Genomic DNA, 25,108 nt, shown 5'->3' on the forward strand with positions numbered 1-25,108 from the left:
CACTGACTGACTCCGAAAGCAGCGAATCAGCGGCCGCGGATTTGTTGGCCACGGGGAGCAGCCGTGGACCGACACACACGGATCAATACTGACTTATGTGGTTTATGGGGACTCAGATACAAACTGAACACATATTAATGCAACATAAATACTTTATTACTCATAACGCACAACAGTGGACTTTTAATAAGGACAACAATGTGTTTTTAAATGTTTTTTTATTCAAAAAGGACATACAATAGAAAATACTGAGAACCTTGGCAGCCATCCTCTAAAGACTGTGTGTGTGTGTGGGGGGGGGGGTTAATATAACCAAGATATACATGAAGGAATAGTATTTATTTTTATTCTTTTTACCAGGGTCGTAGTTATGCAAAAACTCAACGTCTCAGAGGATACTGTAGATGACGTCCAAAATTTAGTTTAAATCAACAAATTTGCTCATTTCAGTGTTCAGTCAACAAAAACAGGGAAACATTTTTGTTCTTGTCGGCGATATAAGCTACGTTCAAAGACATTATTGTCTGCAGTGTATTTAATCTCAGTATTACTTCGACTCTGTTGATCAAAATGTGTCTATTTCTATTGATGAGCCAAAAGATAATACATTAAACTGATTGATTCTTTCATTTAAAAAGGTCCAGTGTGTAACATTGAGGATGATCCATCAGCAGACGTGGAATATAATATTCATAATTATGTTTTCATTAATGTTTAATCACCTGATTATAAGACTTGTGTTTCTGTTACTGATCCATATTTACCTTCAGATGGAGCAGGTCCTCTTCCACAGAAGCCACCATGTTTATACAGTAGCCCAGAATGGACAAACCAAACACTTGCTCTTAAACGGGCCTTTTGCAGCCACCGTAGTTTCTCCTAAATGCTCGCAGCAGCAACTCTTCGCCACTGAATCCTACACTGTGGTCCTTAGAGTCACTCTGTCGTCTCTCAATCACATTGATCTCTCTAAAATATGATTATCTGATTTGTGTTGAGGTTTTTTTTTTGTACACTGATTGTCGACATTTTACTACGGCAAGTTGGAGAAACCTTCAGTCATAGGACACTCTGGTACAATCAAATCAAATAATAATCCAATAATTCCAGGAATTAAATGTATTTCCTACACGACTTTCCAACAATCCTAAAAGGTATAAAATCTGCAAGAATATTGTGACTGAAAATGAGCTCTTTCACTGACAGACTGACACCAAATCAGAGCATTGAAGTGTTGTTGACAATCAAACTGCAGGTTTGAGACTTGACGGTTGTCAATTTACATCTACATCACAGAAACCACCAACAGAAATCACTGCAGCTCTTTCAAACAAAGGACGAAAAAACCCCAAATTTCCACAGGAGTTTAAGGAACCATGACACGTGGAAGGAACAACGTAGCCAAGCAACCATTCAGCAGACAAAAAACACAAAAGTACAGCAATGTCTCCGGCTGAACATTAGTGAACGGTCTTACAATCTCAGCTCGCAGGTTCCACCCACACAAACACTGTGCATCTGAAGATCTTCCAATAATTCAGCTCATGATGTGGTTCAGGAAGTACGACGTTCTTTTGTAGTTCATCACATTGTAGTTGTGTATGTACGGGTGCATTATCTCCGTTTTTGTTTACTGGGCCGTGTTTAAATGAACATTTCAGTTAATCTACAACATTTACATTTGCTCTTCGTCACTCCGAATCTCCATTTTCCTCTTCAGGTATAAACGGTGGGTCGTCGGGCGTCTGCCCATCCGTCCCTTCCTCTTTCTTCGCCTGGAGATGGAGCTCTCTGACGATGAGGATGCGGGTGAGCATGGCCTCCATGGTGCTATCGTCCAGAGGGGTGGAGGAGAACCACAGCGGGCTGTTGGGGACGCAGCAGCGCTCGGGGTGAAGGTAGAACAGGTTGGTGCGCTGCTTCACTGACTCCGAGCTGCATGGGAAGAGTTGTTAATGTAAAAATAGTGACAGATTAAGGAGACGAATACATAAATAAAATGTATGTATGTGAATGCTGTAGCAAGACAATCCACAGATTAAAAATGGAACAAACAAATATAAACAACATTAGGACCTTGTTTCAGAATGCATCAAGAGTTGGTGAGTTGATTTCAAACAGCCAGACATCGATGGAGTTCAGTGTGACGCTATACTCACCACTTAGAGAGGTAGAACTCGTAGAGTCTGACCGGACAGCGGAGAGGGTTGTCTGTGTTCTCCATCATCTCCAGGATATCGTCTTTACTCTCCTCCTCCTTACGCCTCTTCGCTGGAACCTCTGGATCCGAGGAGGACACAGTGCACATTTACACCGTTTCTAATGCCAATCCATTTCATAGTTAACTGTTGTTGTAGCAGTTTAACACAGAACCGCTGGTTTAAAGATACAATGAATAATAAAATACTGTTATGTGAATGTGTGACTTCTACCTTACTTACACTGTTTCGTAAACAGTGAAGAAATAAATATCCCTGGTAAGAATTTACTCAAAATCCATATTAGATACATACATCAGGGTAAAGATTCAAGTTTTAATCAGGTTCAGGCTCATTATATCTGTGTCTGTTTGGACCAGGACTTTGTATTTTGTGGTTAATGGTAGATTTAGTAACACGTGATGGTTCAGATTATACAGATATGACATAGATCTATATTTTTTGTAAAACATCTCTGCATTCAAACTGCTCGACTTCCTCAAAAACAATTCACGCACAAACTGTGTGATCGTTGTTGACTGTTGATGTGTTCTAATGTCCTACAAGTTGATATGGAACAAATAAAGTACTTAATTTTTGACCCTCAGCTTTATTGGTACCTGACTCTGCATCATTTATGGATATTGGGGGGTAGAACCGCAGGAAGGTGGTCTTGGTGCTGTCCTGGTTGGTTTTAGTGCAGCGCATGACGTGGGCGAAGGACAGCTGGCGGTGCTGCTCCACCGTGGTGAAGCCAAAGTACTTGCAGCAGAAGAAGAGCAGAGTGTTGAGGAGGACGATGGGGGAGTACGCCCCCAACTGTTTACAGTCCCACAGAAACTCCTCCTCCACACGGGAATGGATATAACCTGCAGAGAGAGGCACCGGTTATAGATCTGATCCAATGTGGATGTTACAGGAAGACAATCGGACATATTGACAAAATAAAACTGCAAGAACATGTGTGACTCACCACTTGCTGTGACTGAAGGTTTGAAACCTCTCAGCATGACAGTGAACTCATTGGAGAACTTGTTGTAGAACCGATCCATGAATATGTTCTCCACACGGCCGTTCTCAAACAGGTACTACAGAGAGGCAAATGGTTAAAGGTCAGAATGAAGAAGGAGAACAGCGGTCATTTATTTCACTATTGTATATTTAGTTTTTAGTTGCGTGAAGCACAAGGCATCCAATCAAATGTGTGTAGTGGTACGGCTGACTGTATAATGGGGATGGTTCAGACATGTATGTTTCTCTCTGCTTTAGGCGCCCTGTGATGACGTGTTTCCACTGTGCTGCTGTGGTCCTGTATTACAACAGGGCCGACCACAACCGACAACCGTCATCCTCTCAGCAGCTAAACTAGAGAGAAAGCTCGGTGTTCAGCTTGCTTCACTTTTGTAGATTCTTCCTGAATTTCTGTGGGTTTGAAGTTCAGTTTCACTTCTGTGTTCCAGTTTGTACTTTCAGATATTAGCCAGTTCACAAATTTACCTCTCAGTCATCAGTTTACACAAACTTACACACCAATGGTGGAGCTGCCATGCAAGACACTGGCCTGCCTATGGAAGCACCTTGGAGGTTCAGTGTCTTGTTTGAGGACACTTTGACAAAGTGACAGGAGGATCGAACCACCTGCGATTAATAGACCCGCTCAACCTCCCCAGCCACAGTGCGTAGTGGCACTGCTAATGCAAACCTTTTCTGCTATGTTCCTTCACAAACACTTTTATTGTGAAGACATTGCAGGAAATTCTATTTGTTTTTCAGCTAGTTAGCAGAGCTTCGATAGAGCATCTAATCAACCAGATATGGATATATTCAGAACTATTTGGTGAGTGGAACAGCCACAGTAAGCTGACAAAGTCGACTTCACTGTTGGTCCTACCAGCTATTTACTACCTGTTATATGTCAAGTGTATGTGTGTGAAAAACGTCTTACCTGTTGAATGCCGAGGCAGAGGTAGAACAGGGTGTCGGGGGAGTACGGCTCTCCATTTGGTCGTTTCACCTCAGTGATGAAGCAACAGAGTCCATAACTCAGCTCAGCAGTGGTGCACCGGAGAACATCCTCCTTCAACTCCATGGGACGCGCTGAAAACAAGATACAAGTCCACAATAATCAAAAGGTTAAAAATATCGTTAAATGACCTAAAATCAATAACTTTCAGGCGGCAGGGAGCATCTCGTCGGCTGCTCCTCATCAGATATGAATATAGTAGTGGTCTAGGCTACTTTATACAAATCAGGGGTGTTCAGCAGAGTGACTTGCCACCTCTTGAAACTCACAAAAATGTTTATACTAGCCGTTGTTGATCTAACATGAAGACAGATTCAGCAACTGTATGGTATATTTCTTATTATATTATTTTCAGAAACACACTTTAGTGAACTATTAGAAAGTTTCCAAACGAACCGCCACATTGGTCCATTTTGAAATCCCAGAGGAGTAATCATTTGTCCAATCAGATGCAGCCAGAGGTTTTCACATGTGGCCTTTTGTGACTACAAACATTCAACGCACACAAACCATAAAAGGATTTGTGTTTTCATCCCTTTATGGCTCAGTGGATTTATTTTCCCTGAATCCATTTTCCTAAAAAATTGTTTGTATTTACTGTAAATCCAAACTTACAACCGAAGCGTGGCTTCTCCAGGTTGGGTTGAGTTTGCCTCCACTGGATCCATCGCTTCCAGGCATCAACTCCATATTGACTCTTTAGCTTTGGGAAGTCTACAGCTTTGGCCTTTGAAAGGCCTTTTTGAGATGACGCTTCAGCTTTAGTAGACCGCAGTGACTTACGACCCTTGGACAGTGGGAGAGAGAAAGAGAGGATCATGGATACGACTGGGTTGAGATAAAGACACCAAAGACAATCCCCTCACATTCCCAGTGTCCTAACCACAAAGTTATCTGATCTAATTTTAAATGCACAAACAGCATCTTTTTCTCGTTTCCCAGGTAGCTACCTTTTTTTCTCGGGCTTTCCTGTGAGCTTGTCGCCGTCGTGGAGCAGCAGGCGGAGGGCTTGGGGACCGCTGGGTCTGGTCTCTCAGCCGGGCCATCCTCTCCAGAGTTTCTGGCAATGACACCACATTAAACATTAGACCAGGCACGCCAAAGCCAAAGCAGTGTTTCAGAGGCAGATGGCGTCATTATAACCATTTTATTTTTTTCCTGATTTACGCGCAGAACTCCAATTACACTCTTAAAAAACAGGTGAGGGTGAAGATAACGCTGAAATGACCACTGAATGTTGGTGAGTTTCTTGATTCATGCATCTCCTCACCAACAGTGAAGTCTGTTTCGACGTCCATGGGAGGCGGTGCTGGAGGTGGGGGCTCGGAGTAAGGCACACTGGACATGCCCTCGGGAATGTCAAGAATTGGGTTGAGCTTTTCGTGGGAGTACGGTCGACTGGGAGACCTGAGACCTGCGTCGTCCTCCCAGTTGTTGAGGAAATTAGCCAAGTCGTCTGTGTCCAAGTCATCACTGTAGTTACTGCCGTGGTCTGTGAAATAATACTGTAGTCAGCTGATGTTGTGACCAAGAATGAATGTTTGGTTCTTTTAAACACTTCTCCAAAGAGGCTATTTGACTTCTTCTTATTAAAAATGATTACGATGTGTGGGAAAATGTAGAAGACCAAATCAGAGAGGCTGGAATCATTAAACACTTCTTTAAAGACGGAAACACATAGTTTAACATCAGAATACTTCCGCCCAGCCTGACTGTGCGACCGCTTTACTCTCTTTTCCAGGAATAAATACTGACAAATTGCCATTTTCTGTTGTTTGAGTCCTCCAGCTCCCACTATATATTAACCCCCCTATTAGACCTTTTTCACTCATTTTGACATGAAATAGTAGGGTAATCCCAGGTGTTATCAATGATACTAACTCTGTCCTACTTAGTGTAGCAGTGAGCCAACGTGCACAATAGTATCACCTCATCTATCTTATTTAGTATCAATGGTAACACCTGTGTTTAACCTATTGTTTCATGTCAAAATGGTTGCTGTGAAAAAGGTCAATTCTTATATATTTAACCTTCATCTTTATGCCGTCGTAATTCTTTTCACGGTTTCCTTAAACAGTAAATTGTTTCTCTTACCATCTGGAACAGGCGCTTCTTGTCTCTCCCTCTCTTTCTCCACCGCTTTCTCCTTTGGGCTCTCCTCTTTGTTGTTCTTCTCATCCTGTTCTGCAATCATCTCAGCCATGAGGATGAGCTCTGCCTCGAAGGGGTCAGACGGTATCTTTTCCTTTATCTCCTGGATGGTTTCCACGATGCGTTCGGCGCTGTCCATTGCCACGGGAAGGAACATGGGTACGGGCAGCTGTGGTAGACAGAGGGAGAGTATAACAGCCTGTGAGAGTCTGTAATGAGGACGAAGACGCTCAACAATAACTGCTCCAGATGTTGTCTAATACATATTTAATTCCTGATAATGAGATGATCCACCATTGAGCTGATTTCACTTTAGGAAACTATCACACACTTTAAATCAGAAGTGGTTGCAGTGTTTGACTTACTGGTAATGGCACGCCCACAGGTTTGGGGGTACACTGGCTGTACATGTTCATGGGTACAGGAATGTACACCGGCACTGGGACAGGCACAATCATGATTTTAGGAAAGAAGTCATCTATAGAACGAAACAAAATAAAAAGGAAAACAATGTCAAAGTTAAAGAACCAGTGAGGAAGTGCAACAGATTAAATGTTTCAACATGAGCAAGGATACTTATAGGGTCAGCATATTCAGTCCAAAAGGGCCCGTATAGTTGTGGGAGTCTAGAATAAATGATGTGTGCTTGATATTTCCAGGGAAAAAAACAATAAATAATAGTTCAGTAAATAATAAATCATTTATTTATATATGTATGTATGTATGTGTGTGTATATATAGATGTATAAAAAGACCTCAAAGTTCAAGGAAGGCTGAGTATATTCATTAATGAGTGGAAAAAATACAGAAAGGATAATCAAAAGATTAAATATAAAAAGCAGAAACAACATCTGTGTGATAGTGTGTTTATAAGTCCTGTACCTCCGGACTAACAGACAACTGACAGAGCAGAGATGTTACCATAAAAGCTGTGTGTCTGGGTGTTGCATTTACCCGTCTGTGCTTCAACATCAGCCGTCTGTGTTTTACAGGAGACCCCTTTGTTCTGCACCAGCGGTCTACAGAGTAGAGCCTTGTTCTTGAGGATTTTTGGAGGATGAGCTTTCACTGCATCTGTCTGAATACTGATCTGAAGGGAATAAATACAGTACAGTAAAGTAACTACTCAAGAATCAAAGTAAGGCACAGTAAGAGTGAGATGAAATGTCTCTAAAAACATGTTTAATTCATGCAAACTTGACCTGCAGCACATAACATTTCCTCTTTCCAAACAATGTAAGGTAAACTGGGGCCTCGCAGTGTTTTTATACACATCACATCATTCTGCAAATTAATTTTGCTTCAACATTATCTTAATTTTTACTCTGCTGCTTCATCTGTTTTAAGCTTATTTTTAAAAGCCCATTAATGTGTCTTTTCATTTGGTCTTCTTGTCTTATGTTTAGCACATTGAATTGCCTTGTAGGTATAAAAAAAGTGCTACACAAACTGTATCATAGAGCACACCTGTACATTTGTTATGTTTCTCCTCTCATTTATGTTCTTCCTTTAATTGTTGAATTTCACTGTATAGAAAACATATTAAAAGACAACTTACATGTCCACAGTTCTTTGACTGAAAGATAGAGCCTGTGCCTGTGGAGATGAGGACAGTAAGTATGAAACCTTCACAATGAACAACATACAGCATGTTATATAGCACATAAATACTTGTGTGTGTGTGTGTGTGTGTGTGTGTTTTGTGTACTTTGCTGGGTAGCTCTTTCGGAAGCACTGGATTTCCCTGTTGGAGGTCCTGCAAGTGAGATGACGTTGGCGATGACAGGTGTGTCCTCGCATGTACCTGCTGATCAAAGAAATCAAATGTCAGAAAACACAGGGGAGTCATCTTCATCTCAACTTAATTAAAAAGTCAGGATTAAAACCACAACATAGGCAACAATAACACACCTTTGAAGACCTCGCCCTGCGTGGCCACTTTATTAGAGCAGAACTGTAGAAGACAAGACAGGTCACAGAAGTGTTTGACCTCTCCCAGCATGGGAAGACTCTGCTTCAGTTTCCCTTTGCGGCCGCAGGTGTCACACTTTGCAACCTGAGAGAAAACAGTACGTAAACGTTTAGTTGAGGCAAAGAGAGAGATCATCATCATCACCACCATTGTTTTAGTATTTCAATAACTGCATTGAGGCTCTCTTACATGGCAGAAGAGCATGGTGTATTTGGACCTGCACTCCTCAGAGCAGAACTCCTCAGTCGAGCCTCCATACTGTGCCGTCACCAGCTTCTTAGACACCGAGTGGCAGTAGACGCAGGAGTGACAGTGTTTTCCCCAGTTTTTAGTCAAGTCGTGTCTAAAAAGGAGCTTACAGCCTGGGGGGAGGGAGAGGAGAGGCTCTAGGTTAGTATGCACGATTTCAAGATACAAAACTTGCACATAATTATACAGTTTGGTCTGTGATGGAGATCTTTCGGATGACAAAACAAAATACAAGTTACAAAACCCTGCACTGGTTCTGACATTAGACATAATAACAAACTGTCTCCTTACCATCGCTGCAGAAGAAACAGTCTTTGTTGTCAATTCTCTTTGCTTCTCTTGTGATCTTTTCAATCTTACAGTATTCGCACAGGCACGTCACATAGTTGGCTTTCTTGAACTCGTGAGAACAGTCCGTGCTACACACGAAAACCATCTTGTCCTGCACACAGAAATTTGTTCTCTCAAGGTTAAGATTGCCAATATTTAAGGCAGAGACTAATAGTACAGACAGTATTAGGGTGGTAACACACTTTCCTGTTGTATCAATATAACATAAAAATACTGCCCACTAAAATAAAGATTTATATCTGTACAGTCTAAAATAGTTATCAGTCCCTCTGATCAATGCATTAAAAGGTCATTTCCATTAGACAGAACCGACTCCCACACACACAAGTTACCTTGATCTGGATGAGTTCAGGTTTAAAAGTGATGTTGCGGGTACACTGAGAGCAGTTCAGCTTCAGTCCTTTGAGGACATCTCGCTGAGGCTGGACAGGAGTGAAGGTCTGGATTTGGGATGATCCGATGGGTAACTTGGTAAAAACATTCACCTGTTTCTGGGACTTCTTGAACTTCTCCTATGAAACCAAAACACAATAGAAGAGTCTTGAGTGAAACCACTGCGGTTCAGGTGAGTGTGAAATCAAAACAGACAAAACTAAATGTTCTTCCCAACTTGATAACAAATATTCCACTTTGATTTCAGCTGTATTTGCTTCGGCTGCCCTTCTAAAAGTCGACAATTTGAGTCAGAAGATTTGGCGTCGACTCTTATTTTGTCTGTTAAATAACTTTATTTCAGCAACACAGACAACATGGTAAAGTCTGGTCTCAAAATGACCACCAACCACAAAGATAACTGTGATGGAAGAAGAGAAGGGTGGTTGAAGAGGGACAGAGGGACTTCTGGCTGCTCAGATGCTGACTGTCAGTGATGATCGGGACAGCTAACCTCACAGTGTTAAGTACCAGCCATGTCCATCGTTACCTGAAAAGCCATGACACAAGGTAGAGTGCAGAAGTTCCTGATGGAGGTATCCGACATGGCCAGGTGGTAGGCCGGTACTGTGTTTTTCCCACAACTATCACAATTCATCCGAGCACCTATGAAAAAAAAAGAAGAGGTTTAAATTATTTTTAAAAGTCCCACAGTGTCGTATTTAATGTCAAACATGAGTCATTAAAGCTTGTTGTCCAGTACCTGATGCACTGACAGTCTGGACCTTGAATGCCATCACACAACTGCTGCTACAGTAGAGGTTCACGGAGTCGTCACTGTTTTGGTTGTCAATCATATCTGCCAGCAACCGGGTAGTGCGACACATCACACAAGGCTGGGTTATCTTTGTTTTCTATTATGAGATTTAGAAGAGAGGAAAAAAATATTTTTAGCTGGGCAGACACTCGGGATGGGACTCGAGAACCGGCTCCAAATTGTTTGATCCATCGGGAATGTATACCTCTTAACGATGTCGGTATGTTTATCTGACATTCGCGTGAATCGTAATCAGACTTTAAATAAAACAGTGACGTCAAACTCATGCGTCTACGCTGCTAGAAACTTTTAAACAAGGAGGAGTCGCGGCGGGGAGGAAGAAACGGTCCGAAACGTGGCTTCATTTCATTTCATTGTTTTCTTGATTTATCGATTTGTTGTTTGGTACATAAAATGTGTTTCTCTTCTTATTTTCTTCTTAACAAATAAGTAATTTAAACATTTTATTGATTAACAAAATAGTTGCCAATTAATTTAATAGTTTACAGCCAGCATGCTAAAACATTTTTCAACACAACATGGTCTTAAATTTCAGGAATGTCTATATAATGTGTATTCAACACTCTACACACGAATGCCACTGCTTCACAATCATTACTGAGGATGAAACAGATAGTAAGTGATCTATAAAGAATCAGACCTATAAGCAGAATCAATAATATTATAGGTATCAATAAAATAGCTTGTTAAAAATAGTTTCCGTTCTGTTAACGCAGATTACATGTCCGGGTTTCCTGCACACCCAGAACCTTCAACTTTTATGCTCACATTGAACGGATGAATCAAGCGGCCACGACGTTGGTGCTTACACTTAAGAACAGAACCCCTGGTGGGTTGTTTATCTGTTTACAATGAAGTTTATTCAAACAAGGCGACCACATCCTCAACAGAAAGAGAGATAGGCTAAATTTACTTTGTGCAATTCTATTGTGAAATGTAAGAAAGCAACAGTTTATAACACATAAAACTGCAGAGATTTAGCTGTACAGAGTCAGTTTGAGGCACATCACAAAAAATATCTCCCTTTTACCTTTTACAGTTTTAGCTGACAGTCTTTGTAGGAGCAGGGACAGATTTCCACTATCACTGAATATGCGAGGTGACACCAGAGTGACCCAAACAAAGTCTTTTTTGTAAACTTTTGAATTTTCATACCTCTTTGTACTTGGCCAGACACTCTGCATTGCACAGAGTTTTGTTGCTGCCGTCCATCTTCAGCATGAGCGGTTTGTTGAGGCAGTAAGAGCTGCAGTTTGCACAGCCGGCCATGGACAGGTTGTTTACTGTACGGAAACGGTTAAAGCAGGCGTCACTGCAGATCTTGTGGACTGCACCACTCAGGATCACCTCGTGTTTGCTCTGCAAGAGGGACGGCAAAAAAAAAGTTATTTCATAGATGAATCCTTTTACTCACAAAAGAACAGTTTACAGGTAAAAGGTCGTGTGTGACATAATTAGTACAACAGGATGATTACAAGAAAAACTCTTTGCCTTAAGCAGCTGGTTTCCCTCAGTACAGGAAAATGAAATTCTGATGCAAATTATTTTTAATTAATAAAGTTGAACATGTAGACTTTATTTTACTTACTGCCTATAAGTGGCACACTGTTTATAACATTGTTTATCATTATCATTGTGTGGATACACTTATGGGAAGGATAGGATATAATAATGTAGATGTTTTTGTATCATTTTATCTCTGAACCAATTAGTCAGTTAATCTATTAGTCGATTAACAGATATAACTGTTTTCCAACTATTTTGATGACTGATTAACCGTTTACATTTATTCTTTAGGCAAAAATAATGCCAAACATTCCCCAGTCCAGCTTCTCTTCAATGTTTTATATGATGGTTTTGGACTGCTGGTCAGACAAAAGAGAGAGGTAAGAAACACCTTAAACTCATTCATTTTAAATGAGGATTTCACTATTTTCTGACATTTTAAAGACAATCAGTGAATATTTTCTGGTTTCTTTAATCCTCTATAACAACAAACCGAACATCTTTTGTTTGCAGACCAAACAAGACATTTAAGGACGTCACCTTGGGCTTTGGGAGCAACATTTTCACCATTTTATGGATCAAACAATTAGTTGATTAATCAAGAAAATAAGTGTTAGATGAATCGATGGAAAATGCTCATTAGTTGCAACCCCTGTGTTTGACTTACGACGCAGTATCTGGTGCACATGCTGCAGAGTGACTGTGGTGCGATCGGTTGTAGTGTTTTTTTGGTGGAGGTGGGTTTCATGTAGTTGGTGGCGTTTTTCTTGTAGTTGAAGGAGGTCAGGCAGTTCTGGCTGCAGAATTCCTTCATGGTTCCTTTAGCATCTGGAGTCAGAATGACGTCCTGCGGCCGTAATATCAACCTGAGAGAAAGAGAAGAGGTAAAATTAATACGAAATCATTCATTCGAGGCAGACGACCACCCACCTAGAGCCGAAGGATCTGTCCTAGGTTTCTGCCTTTTAACAGGCAGTTTTTCCTTGCCCTTGTCGCCTAGTGCTTGCTCATGATGGTACTGTTGGGTCTCTGTAAATAATGTTTTAAAGAGTTCGGTCTAGACCTGCTCTATTTGAAAAGTGTCCTGAGATAACTTCTGTTATGAATTGGCGCTATACAAATAAAATTGAATTGAATTTAATTGAATTTGGGTCACGACCTTTGACGCAGTTTAGTTTATCTGCAGATATACAGTCAATGAATCTGCCTGTTCTCACACACATTTTAAATACTCATACGTATGGAGAGATTACGCTGTTCCCTGCTGACTCACTTTTGGCAGTTGTGACAGATCTTAGTGACTCCTCTGACAGGGAGGGACGTGGTGAGGCAGTCGGTGGAGCAGAAGAGTGCCGGGGAGCCCTTCCTCTGGAAAGCTGTCTGTCCTTTCATCAGGCTCTTCTTGCAGTTGGAACAGTACATGTGCAGCGACGAGGGGTTGACGACAGGCAGCGTTTGTGTTTCAGCAGCTGGGGTCACGGAGAAGACGGATCCGATCCTCAAGTCCTCCTGTTGATAACAGAACAGAGAGGATGAGGTCAGTTGGATCTATAAGCTCCTGACTGAAGGTCTGGTGTACAGCAATATTTGTTTCATTCAGGTAGAGCATATGTACTCCTTGAATTAAGTGAGTACTGTTCACTAAGTTAACATAAAATTCAAGGCCTGAATAGATTCCCAAACAGGGAAAATATTCCTGTATTGAAGGATGTGTTCACTACAGATTGTGCTAGGCAATATACCAGATGAATACCAGTTTTAATTTCCCAATGTGATATGAATAATTCATAAATCACCGTACCAGTTCATAGCTAAAACAACTGCTGTAACTCTTCAATAGTCAGACATTGGTTTTTTTGAGGAGCACTACAGTCGGGACAAGCTGTGTAGTGTGTACTGACAGTGGAGCCCAATTAACTGTGAATTATTATCATTTATTCTCCCCTAGTCGCACCACAAGGCGACGTTTTTACAGACTCATGAGAAGAATCTCTTAAACCTAAAATTGTCTCTTTCACGGTTTAAAAAAAAAAATTTATTTGATTTGACGTAACGTTGACCAAGATATCAAACTGCCATCGGATTAACATAGAGGCATGACAATGTGTGTGTCCCACCTTTGCAGTGTTGGGCTCATCCTTCACATTCGCTGTGGACGTAGAGGATATTTGGGCTTGTTCATATTCGTCGTCCTCAGGCTCATCCTTCACCTTGACCAAGGGTGGAGAAGGGGACGACTTGATTGGCGGAGTGGGAGCACGTAACCTTTCCTACAACGGAAAAATAAAATCGTTGCACGGATGCTGATTTTGAGGCAGATTTTGACTTCTATGTTAACACCCCAACCAACAGCTTCCTGCTCACTAATAAGGCTGATGTAAAATCCAAATCATGACAACTCTAAAGCCCATTAAAGCTGGAACTGTACAAGCTGAAATCAGACACAGCACAGCAGTGAAGCTACACCTAATTTACACACTGAAACAGATTTCCTTACTTATACTTACGGTGTTTAATTTCGGCACTGATAGCTGAACTACTTTCATCCCGTTCATTATGGTCGCTGGAGATGAGCTGTCCCTTCCTACAGGAACATGAGCAACAAGCGTTAATCAAGGTTAACTCTGAGTAAAAGTGCAAAGTAAGGTAGAAATACATGCAGAAAATAATCACTCATTGCAAGTGACATACAGATAACCAGATGAAATCACATGGTCTGTGATCGGACAGCCAATAATTAGGAATCTAAATATAATTTATATTGGGGGATGTGAGATAAGTCTGATTTATACGAATTCAATTCAATTTCAATTGACGACGTAGGTACGGCCGACATCCACCTCCCCACATAACTACACGTGGCGTCGTGCAGGCCGCGACAAGTGTGATTGGTTCACTTGGTGTGTGTGCACTGCCAGAGAATGGGAGGCGACTCATGCAAATCCCAGATGAGTTAACAATGCTTTTTGAGAACCCCTCTTCAAACACACACACACACACACACACACACACACACACACACACACACACACACACACACACACACACACACACACACAGGCTAACGCTGCCTCGTTACATGACGTGCTCTTGTCTTTGTGTCTTTCACTGGCAGTGCAGAGAAAATAACAAAACAGGGAAAACAAAAGATAGATATTGGAGAGAGACGAGGAAGAGTTTCAGTTGCGGTTCAAACTCAACTCAGTGGCATACAAACCTCACCACCAACTAATGTGTTGACGGTGCTGTTTGCAGAGCAATGAGGACACATCGGCACACAGGTATAAATGCTCTTAGCGTAGGCTGGATGTGGAGCAGACGTACAAATATAAATCAGCCTTAAGTATCAAGCTTATAATCGCCGGCCCTGATTTCTAGTGTCCTGGATTGGATAATACACGATATATAATTACAGTGCGTATATCCTTATCACAGACACTGGTGTTTAATGTAAAACACTTTATTTTTGCTTCTAGAAAAACACTCCAGGCACCACTGCTCTGAGGTTACTCGCCTGTACTGGCCGTGGCTTCAGAGGATGGAGACGAGCTGGACCGCATTGAGTCTAAAGCCACTTTCACGTCCTCCACTTGGTCCTCCTCTGAGGGTGGTGGTAATACAGTGGGTTTGACATCATCAGTTTCCTCCTTAATGGAGTTACTGTCTTCTGCCACTGAGGCTGCAGGGAAATTTTAAATACAGAAATTAGTGGGATGCTATGGAGCAGTGCTTCTGAAGCAGCAGAGTAGCTTCTAAGTGCAGAAAATGTCTTAACTGAAAGAATTCAAGTCACCATGTCAGAGAGTTTCTGCCCTGCTGAACTGTCTTTGAACAAGATCCCAAATCTGTGAACTTGGCAGAACGAAGAGTTTCCCAGAGAGAGGTCAATAGGTTACAAACTTACAGGCTGTATTACAGAAAGCTTCTTATCATTTATCAGTTACAGACGGTGCTCTAAGTTTGTATAAGCATGAATCAATTACATATATGTTTATTGAACTATTAAATGCACAAATAACTGCTGTAACACTGTGCTGCATAACCAATGAGCTAAAAATGTTTTAAATTCTAAAGACATCCACCGTGTTTGGTAAATATGATGGCAAATGTATGTGTTTCTGTCTGAATGAACGCCTGTGACACTATTCCTTAAAAATCACAACACAGAGTCTGAATCGAGAGAGAGTTAAAGTACAAAGTCAGTACAGCAGCACACTGAACACACGATGAGAAATTAAATAAATGTTTTGTTCCACTTCCTAAGAGCAACATAATACAATTATAAACTATCATTTCTCATGCAAAGAGAAGATTAAATTATAGTTAAACATTGAATAAACCAGTTTTAAGTTGTTCAGATTCTCCACATGTCAGATGATGATGATTTTTCCCCGACAACGTAGAGAAGAAAGAAAATAAAGAGCCTTTACTTTAACAGAAAAATGCACAATAGAGCCGAACGACGTGGCTGAGAAATGAATCACAATAAGATTTTTTAATATAAGTCAATATCTATAATTACTGATAATCTTTAAAGAAGAAACCACTTTGTTTATCAAGACACACAGGTAATAATTTGAATGCAAATGTATTGTCACTGTGTTGTTGCTGAGTAGCTGATGAAGTGTCTACTGACGATACATATCGCTAGTGTTTTATTTTCCAGGACTAATTTATGATTCCTTAAATAAGTAGCTCTGTAAACAATTGTGATATACAGCCTTGCTTTGAAACTGTTCACTACTATCAACTACGTTTTACTCCAAGTTCCCTTTTACAGCTGCATGAATGTGAAATAAAGGCTATTAAATTACACGTCAAAGCATCTTTTCCTACAAGAACATGACTTTTGCTTTGTGTCAACATATTCTCCCTGGTTGAAAATGTTTCTCTGCATCATTTATTAACAGAAAATATATTAATAATTATATAAAACTTATATAAAACGTCTGCTTACTTTACCTGTATTTGAAATGGCAGGTGAACGGCTGCTATCCACATCCATCGAACTATTCTCTTCCTCCTCTTTCATCAGAGCCTCCTGTTCCACCTGATCCATCGTACCAATGTCCATCATCTCATCGAGGTCGTTCCCAGTAGAAAACCTCAATTTACAGGCCAGAGACTCGTCCTCCCGCTGCGTGGCGATGTCTGTGTCCGTCTGTTCGCCTGTGTTTATCGCCTTTTTCCTGTCAGATGTCTTGTCCTTATTTATGTCCCCACTGATATCAGGTCCTGCAGAGCTTTCCTCTAAGCTGTTGTCCATTACTGGCACATTTTCTTCATCTAACTCAAAGTCTTCCTCAGTTTTCACCTCGGGACCCTCTGTTTGAGACTCTGAGGTGCTATCTGGCTCACCACCTTGAACCAGAACTCTGCTGACTGTCTCTCCTGGAGAGAAAGACGACTGTGAAGGGGATGGATTTAGAGGAGATACAAAAGAAGGGCCCACAATGGCCTCAGTTTCTTTACTTTCCATTTCTGTTTCAGCAGCAACAAAGTCTCTAGAAGAAGCTCCGTGAACAAGCTCTGAGTCTCCAACATCCACTGACGCTCCTGGCTGTGAAATAGCTTCCATGTGCTCTTCGTCCGTTACCTGTGACAGACAATAAACAATTAACATGTAAAATGTATCTTCTGCTTGTGAAAAGAAAAGGTAAAATGTAGCATATTGCGGTTTTTCTCTACTTTAAAAAAAGAGCCACTAAACTTCAATTAAAATAGGCAGATAGCGTCATTTAACTGTTTTCTCCGGTCTTAGGCAGGTAGGTCAGCGATTAGTCAAAAGTTGATCGGGAAGACGATGTTTATTATGGCCTTTGTTCCCCAATATCAATTAGTATAAAAGCGATTCACTGTGTGTGTGTGTGTGTGTGCCAATAAAATCCCATTCAGTTCCACTTTTTGCCCTTTAACCAAAACACACTCAACCAGTTTGCCTTCATGTAAAAACACAAGTCCCAGTCAGCTGCAGCGGCTCAGATCTCCAACTTTAAACTCTGTGTCTCACTGACAGTCAACTTTAACTCACTCCCACTGAATACAACACCTCTACACAGTGAATAACAACAGCCAGTGCAGCCACACAGTCACCTAAAGCAGGTTTACAGAAAATATATACCTTATTACCTCATTACAATAAAACACTGATGGTTTTAAAAGTACAAACTAACATTACGTTATTTTGCACTCTCACACAAGTTAGTGTGTTGCTGTCAAAGCCGAGCAACACAATGTAAACACCAGCAGCTGCAGCAGCGACCTGCAGACAGGACAACCAGCTCACCGCTCACTGGAGCTAACGCCCCTCTCTCTCTTGTGTGTGTGTGTGTGTGTGTGTGTGTGTGTGTGTGTGTGTGTGTGTGTGTGTGTGTGTGTGTGTTGTTAGCTCGCCGCGGTTAGCTCCACTTTCATCGCGTCACACGAAAAAACAGAAGGTTTTGGTCCTGGATAACGAACCCGCACTGCGCAGGCGCTAACTAACGCTGCAGCCGAAAACAACGTGCAGAAAATTACCGCGCCAACTTGATTGGTGGTCGGACACTGTTGTCCATCGCCAGTTTCCGTAGCCGCCATGTTTTAGCTCCTAAATGCGAAGGTCTGGTCAATAAAAAGGGGACTTTTGAAATCTATGACCGTAAACTACTTTTTGTTTTTAATACGGTTTCTTTCTGTGTTTCTTTGCATCCAGTCTAGCTTGTAGCGGACCGTGTTCTTCTTTGGTAGTTCACTTTTTTTTTTTTTTTTGCAGCTTTTAAACTCCAGTGAGCTCTCTACCGCCCCCAGCGGTGTAACCTGTGTACTGCACCCAGGAGGCTTAAAGGGGAACTTCGGCAGATTTTTACCCGAGTCTTGATCACTAGAGATCACCGAGTGCTGTCGATGGGAAAAACAACAACCAGATCCTGCAGCTAATGGCCAGAGCTCCCAGTTAGTTATAATACACTTCTTGGGGGCATATTCCTAAAGACTGCCTTTTGCTCCTCTTAACAGACACAACATGCAACTAAAATGTGCTGCACAACAACGTGCTGCACAACAACATGCTGCACAACAACATGCCTTTTCAACTCATACGTTGTGCAGAAACCGTACAAAACAGTGCTGTCGCCTACCTGTTTTTCCACCGCTCGCTTCACCGAAAGCCCAGAATAAATCGATCGTGGAGATAATTCCTTCACGACGGAAAAAAGTTTATTTCCCCCTCACAAATGTGTTGCTGCACATCCCTTCTGAAGCCGTGTCCGCCAAAACGAAGCTGAATGAAGTTATGAATATAACGTTATCTCCACAGTGGTTGCAGCAGTCTTCATCCTCAGAATGGCATTTCTCTTCAGCCGGCCGCGCTGTGTTGTGTCTCTGTAGTCATCCTCCTCAAAATGTTCATCATAGTACTTGTATGTTTGCACATCCAGCTGAAGAACAACCAGCCACAACTGCAGTATCTCATGGTCATGGAAAGGTAGACGATGAACGTGTAGGCACTTTGTACCTTCTCATTCTGTTGCCACCACTTGGAAAGGCACAAACGCGAACCACTTCTTCTCCAACACGTTATTCTTACTCCAAGCTTCTTCACTTGTGAACACCTCCGATCAACAATCTCTTCTTCTTCTGGGTTTCCCTCCAACAAGTGAAATCCCTTCAGCGCTGAAGTCGATTTATTCTGGGCTTTCGGTGAAGCGAGCGGTGGAAAAACAGGTAGGCGACAGCACTGTTTTGTACGGTTTCTGCACAACGTATGAGTTGAAAAGGCATGTTGTTGTGCAGCATGTTGTTGTGCAGACATTTTAATGCATGTTGTGTCTGTTAAGAGGAGCAAAAGGCACTCTTTAGGAATATGCCCCCAAGAACTGTATTATAACTAACTGGGAGCTCTGGCCATTAGCTGCAGGATCTCCAGTTTGCCAGAACCAATTCTGGTCGTTGTTTTTCCCATCGACAGTACTCGGTGATCTCTAGTGATCAAGACTCGGGTAAAAATCTGCCGAAGTTCCCAGGCAGTTTTTAACTTGAAGCTGCTGCAGGTATTTTTTATAAAAATAATTGATCTTTGGTTATATTTGCTCAACTTTTTATTTTATCCTGACATGAGACAGATTCATTTGGACTAAACTGTATTAAAGATTGCGGAGTCCCATTCCCGGGGTATCAAACAGACGTTGTCATATATCTCAATATCAAGATCAATATGATCATTCTTACGGGTAAATATCATATTCACTGTTTTAAATGAAGAAACAACAAACCTTCCTTTGTATGTTTTTTTTAAATTACTTATTAAATAAATTATTTTTCTTCTATCTCTTAAAAAAAATGTATTCCAGCAAAAACAGAACATTTGTGGGGATATTTCCCGTTTTTTTTTTTTTTCCTGTTTTGATTTTGTTTTTTAATTTCTTGCTAATCATGAGTTTGTTTTGTTTTTTTATTTTATGCCTGAAGATTTAATTACTGTCTGTAAATCAGATGTAAATCATCAGGTTGTATTTTAAGTATGTATTCTCCACGAGTTTCTGTATGTTAATAAAAAGTAAATAGAATAAAATACAGAAGCTTTGGGACCCTTTGGAATGAGACTCAACTATCTTCAAGCCTCCAACCTGATCTTTCTCGACCTTCACCGCTTTATGTTTGAGTGTTCTGGGAAACTCAGAATCGATGGAGCTGTGATCAGTGCACACACAGATTTGCTGTGGTGAGGTATAATAACAGTCATTCAAAAACTGTAAGGAGCCAGAGGAGTCCAAAGTTCATTTATTGTGAGTTCAGTGTTCATAATAAAAGGTACTTTATAGAAAAATATTGAAAGCCTTTGTAGATTTTTTTGTTCTTCACATTTTCAACTAAAGTGCCATACAGCTTGAAACCAATGAGTGCAGCGTTTGGAGCCAGTGAAATTTACCAAGAATGATGAGAAGCTGAATTATTGATAACTATTTAACCCACTGAACAGAAAATATCACATCAGAACCCATTTCTCTATTTATTACATTCTGCACATCTGTCCAAAATCATTTTAAATGATCACGGTCATAAAACATATGAACTATTGTTTCCGTATCTAAACTGCAAAAAACAATCTAGAGCCAGTGTTCAGTTTATTCCTTCTGTAGAATCTTACTTTCAGGTGAACACTAATGAAGACACACCTATTAATATTATATTCAATTTCTGCCAATAGATCCTCCTAAGTGTTACACACTGCAGCGTAAAGTTGGTCTCGTATACCGCTGACGTTTATAGAAAAGACAGAAAGAGACGTGAGAGAAAGAGGAGGAACGAAAATGGCTCAACCTTCTTCTATAGGATTCTCACAAATATCGAACTAACTGTAACTTCTGAGGTTTCAACAGTTTTTGATCAGACGGAACAAAATCTAAGCTTCACCATCAAACCTGATCGTAACCATGATGACGTTTCTTCACACTCATCAACCTCAATGTAAACAATACTGAGGTCTTATTAGTTGTCTTTGTTTAGCTTTAACTTCCATCCCTTGTTCTCTATCAATAAACGCCCTGACACCACTGAAGGAGACACTCTCGCCCTCCTTTCTTTCCTTTTCTACCGCTGCCCACACTCGACTCCTTGCTGCTTTGTCACTGGTGGTGAAATCCTCCTAGAAGCTGTATCTGTGACTTGTCGGGAAGTAAGATCTCTCGCTGCTCTCGACACAAATCTCAAGATGATCTGGCGAAGCTGTTTCTGAGTGTTCGCTCGTCGTCATCAGAGACGACCTCATCAACATCAGCGTGGACATCGATCATAACTACGTCGTCATGAAGAACGCTGTGATCAACATTGATCTCTCTCTCTCTCTCTCACAGTGGCATTGTTATGATCAACAGAAGGAATGCAACCACTATCTCCATTGTGAGTGTCGGTAACAGACTCATTAACCAACACAAATGTGCAACAGGTCCAGGCTGAGCAACATAGATGGGTGAAGAACATGATGGGACAGAAGTAGAAACCAAACTGTCACTTACCTCCATACTAACCAGCTTGGTTCGCCTGCCTCTGCCAGGTTTTTTGTTTTTCAACAAATGTGGTGAAAAGTTGAAAATGGTAGGCACAGCGGTGTCCTTCAGCCTCTTCCGGCCCTATTGATCGACACAGAAAGCGTCCGTCGTTACGTACGGCTATAACTGTTCAACGTAGGTCACAAGAGGGAGGTTATCCTCAAACACTCAATCCAAAATCATTAAATATAATAATAACATACAAACTAAAGAGGAAACCACATATTTGGTGACATGTGAACCACATTGTGGCAACTGTTGATCTACAGACATCCTATAAGACAGATGATTTCTACATAGTGAAGTTCTGTACAGCAGCCACCATCAGCACATTCAGACTGTGTAATTAGTGCGTAAGAAATCTGAGTACCGTCCTGTTGTCTATGGAGAACTGATCCTCCTCAAAGTGCACACTGCACAGACGTGACGTGGTCGTTGGGGACCAGTTGATCCTCTTCATGTTGATCCACCATCGCATCAACCGGTCGTGATCACTTAAAGGAAATCTGTTTGGACCAAAAAAAAAAAGTGTTTCAATTCAGTTTAATGTCGAGAATCAGTTTCCTGAGCGGGATTCCTCGTTTCAGTTTAGTTTTTGTTGTGGTAGAAACATCAGGGGAAAGATTACAGAACTTCAGAATACAATAAAAACACACTGAAGACAACTGACCCACAGTCACGTAGACGTCCCAGACTCAATGAACATATGCACCACACGCCTGTTTAAAGTGTAAAACTAAATATACTCTAAGTCTGTTTGCTGTTTTTAAACCAGTCAACTAAAATTGTAAATGTCAAAAGTTTTAGTGAACTATAATAAACGTAATTAACAAAGTTGGCACCAAGGTAAAGGAGAATTGTTTAAGTTCATTTATTTCTTTAAGAAGGAACAATGCACATTAATTAACATGAGCACTTCAGTCCTTCAAGTTAATGTGCCAGATTTAATCAAACAGTTCATCTACAGGTTTTTTAAAAAAAAAAGCACATTATTAAATGATGCAAGAATTATCAGTTAATAAGCAATCAATAAGACATAATATAATAATATAACAGCACAGGAGACATCATGTCGGTCACATATTGAGATTCAGGATTATTTGTGAATCACCGTATTATAATTTTATATTATTAAAATCATGATAATGTGAATTTTTGCCTCAAAAAGAATATGTTTTCTTAGACACTCACTAAGATGCTGCTTTACCTTTTATCACAGCTCACTTACAAACACATTAAAATATACATTACAGCAGATATTCAGTCACAAAGGACACAAAATGATGCATACACAAATAAATTAACAATAAACACACATTGGTAATAAAAAAAAAAGGCTGTTTATTATTTATTCTCCTCCATAAATAAGGTAGAAAGTCGCTGCTGTAGCCACACTGAGGACTTTATGTTACCTGGTGCTCGCCGACATTACAACCTCACAGCAGCTATAACCTTTAACCACTCACACAGCTCGGGGTTTACCTTCCACATCTACGACAGGTGAGCAAGGTGAACCCTCAACCCCTCTGATGCGGGTCGCTCGTTGTGGCTAACACGAACACAAACCCGCTTTAAAACCCGCAGACAGATTTTATTCGCTCCGGACACAGAATATGTTTACTCGCCGGAAGAAATGAATCCCGGAGCCCTTCGTGGATCTGTTGGTGCAACCGAAGGCCGAGCAGGACATCTTAGACTAATAACAGTTTACTTCCATGATGAGAGAGAGAGAGAGAGGGGGAGAGAGAGAGAGAGAGAGAGAGAGAGAGAGAGAGCGCCAAAGTTTTGAGACGAAAACATAAAAGGGACGGACCCGGAAGTGCGCGACTCGGGGTTCTGCTTCTTCTTCGTCGGGTTTTATTTCAACTTAGCTTGTTGTTGCTTTACCGCCACCTGCCGGACTGCAGGGGGAATAAATAAATAAATAAATACTTAATATTCTCTATTATTCTTGTTGTTTTTAAATAAATAAATAGATAAATAAATAAATAAATAAATAAATAAATAAATACTTAATATTCTCTATTATTCTTGTTGTTTTTAAATAAATAAATAGATAAATTAATACTTAATATTCTCTATTATTCTTGTTGTTTTTAAATAAATAATAATGATGATAAATAAATAAATAAATAAATAAACTTATTTTTTTTCTGTGGGGTTTTTAAATAAATAAATAGATAAATTAATAAATTAATAAATTAATTATAAATACTTAATATTTTTTTTTTTTTTTTTTTTTTTAATAAATAAATAAATAAATAAATAAATAAATAAATACTTAATGTTCTCTATTATTCTTGTTGTTTTTAAATAAATAAATAGATAAATTAATTAATTAATTAATTAATTAATATATTACTTTTTTTATAAATGAATAAATAAATAAATAAATAAATATTAATATTCTCTATTATTCTTGTTGTTTTTAAATAAATAAATAAATAAATACTATTTCATATTCTTGTTGTTTTTAAATAAATAAATAAACTATTTCATGATTCTCCAAGTAGATTCTCCAGTGTAATATTATGTCCCTCATTAACTGCTGCTATTAATTATCTCTATCTCTAATTAATAATTAATTTACAATAACAATAATCTCTGTGCACAACAATACAGCCTCCGAGCACCTTTTATCTTTTTACATAATCTGTTCACTGCACCGCTGATTGATACGTCTGTGTGTTGTTACTGTGTGTAATGCTGCTGCTACACTGCAATTTCCCAGCTTGGGATCAATAAAGTCTATCTATCTATCTATCTATCTATCTATCTATCTATCTATCTATCTATCTATCTATCTATCTATATATATATATATATATATATCTATCTATCTATCTATCTATCTATCTATCTATCTATCTATCTATCTATCTATCTATCTATCTATCTATAATAATTATCTTATTTGCTGCAGTCTATTAATAAATTGTTGCGTTTGATATTGAGTGTATGATTTAATCCTGTGTGTCCTGTTCTCAGACAGGTGGCGACTATCTCTTCCTCTCCTGCTCTGTAATCCACTGACGCCTACATGTTTTTGTATATTGTAAAGATCTATAGATTATAAAGATATAAAGGTCTTCCAGCGTCACTGAGTCCCAGTATTCCTGCCAGGTTTTGTGTTCCTACCACTCCTACATGAGCAGGAACACTAAGGAAGGAGACATCCACATTTTCTTAAACTTTATTAAGCTTCTACAAATAACAGGCATCATCAATGGATACCAAAACAAAACAAAAAATCTAAAATATAGGTCAAATTTAATTCACTTAAAGGAGGTTTAATCAAGATCTAAGCAAGTAGTTCAGAGAGTCTAAAATATGACATACTGAAAACCATTAGTTCATAAAAAAAACAAAGATTTGAACCCGAGTCGAAACCGAATTTCTGCTTAAAATAAACAAATAAATCAT

General features: G+C 40.0%; 1 protein-coding gene across 8 annotated transcripts; it reads right to left on the bottom strand.

Annotated features, from left to right (window-relative positions):
- Positions 1-201: 201 nt before the first annotated feature.
- On the bottom strand, positions 202-23,508 carry LOC127357525 (zinc finger MYM-type protein 4). Of its 8 annotated transcripts, none has more exons than XM_051389759.1 (29): positions 23,311-23,508; positions 22,056-22,191; positions 21,653-21,766; positions 16,623-17,256; positions 15,175-15,339; positions 14,168-14,244; positions 13,778-13,930; positions 12,934-13,169; positions 12,328-12,526; positions 11,310-11,513; positions 10,080-10,230; positions 9,867-9,982; positions 9,277-9,456; positions 8,885-9,035; positions 8,534-8,706; positions 8,284-8,428; positions 8,081-8,176; positions 7,931-7,968; positions 7,327-7,462; positions 6,738-6,850; positions 6,316-6,541; positions 5,492-5,713; positions 5,172-5,281; positions 4,837-5,008; positions 4,144-4,295; positions 3,172-3,286; positions 2,819-3,067; positions 2,160-2,280; positions 202-1,935 (listed from the first exon to the last, which is right to left on the bottom strand). In XM_051389759.1, exons 1-29 carry the CDS (start codon positions 23,373-23,375, stop codon positions 1,692-1,694), a joined length of 4,893 nt encoding a protein of 1,630 aa, XP_051245719.1. In that variant the 5' UTR covers positions 23,376-23,508; the 3' UTR covers positions 202-1,691. The 8 variants fall into 8 exon arrangements, with proteins under 8 accessions (XP_051245719.1, XP_051245718.1, XP_051245720.1 ...); XM_051389758.1 differs by having other exon boundaries at positions 8,081-8,179; positions 23,311-23,507; XM_051389760.1 differs by lacking the exon at positions 23,311-23,508 and adding an exon at positions 23,168-23,304 and having other exon boundaries at positions 8,081-8,179.
- Between the last annotated feature and the right edge of the window lie 1,600 nt (positions 23,509-25,108).

The sequence above is a fragment of the Dicentrarchus labrax genome, unplaced genomic scaffold (assembly GCF_905237075.1).
Source record: "Dicentrarchus labrax unplaced genomic scaffold, dlabrax2021, whole genome shotgun sequence".
NCBI lineage: Eukaryota > Metazoa > Chordata > Actinopteri > Moronidae > Dicentrarchus > Dicentrarchus labrax.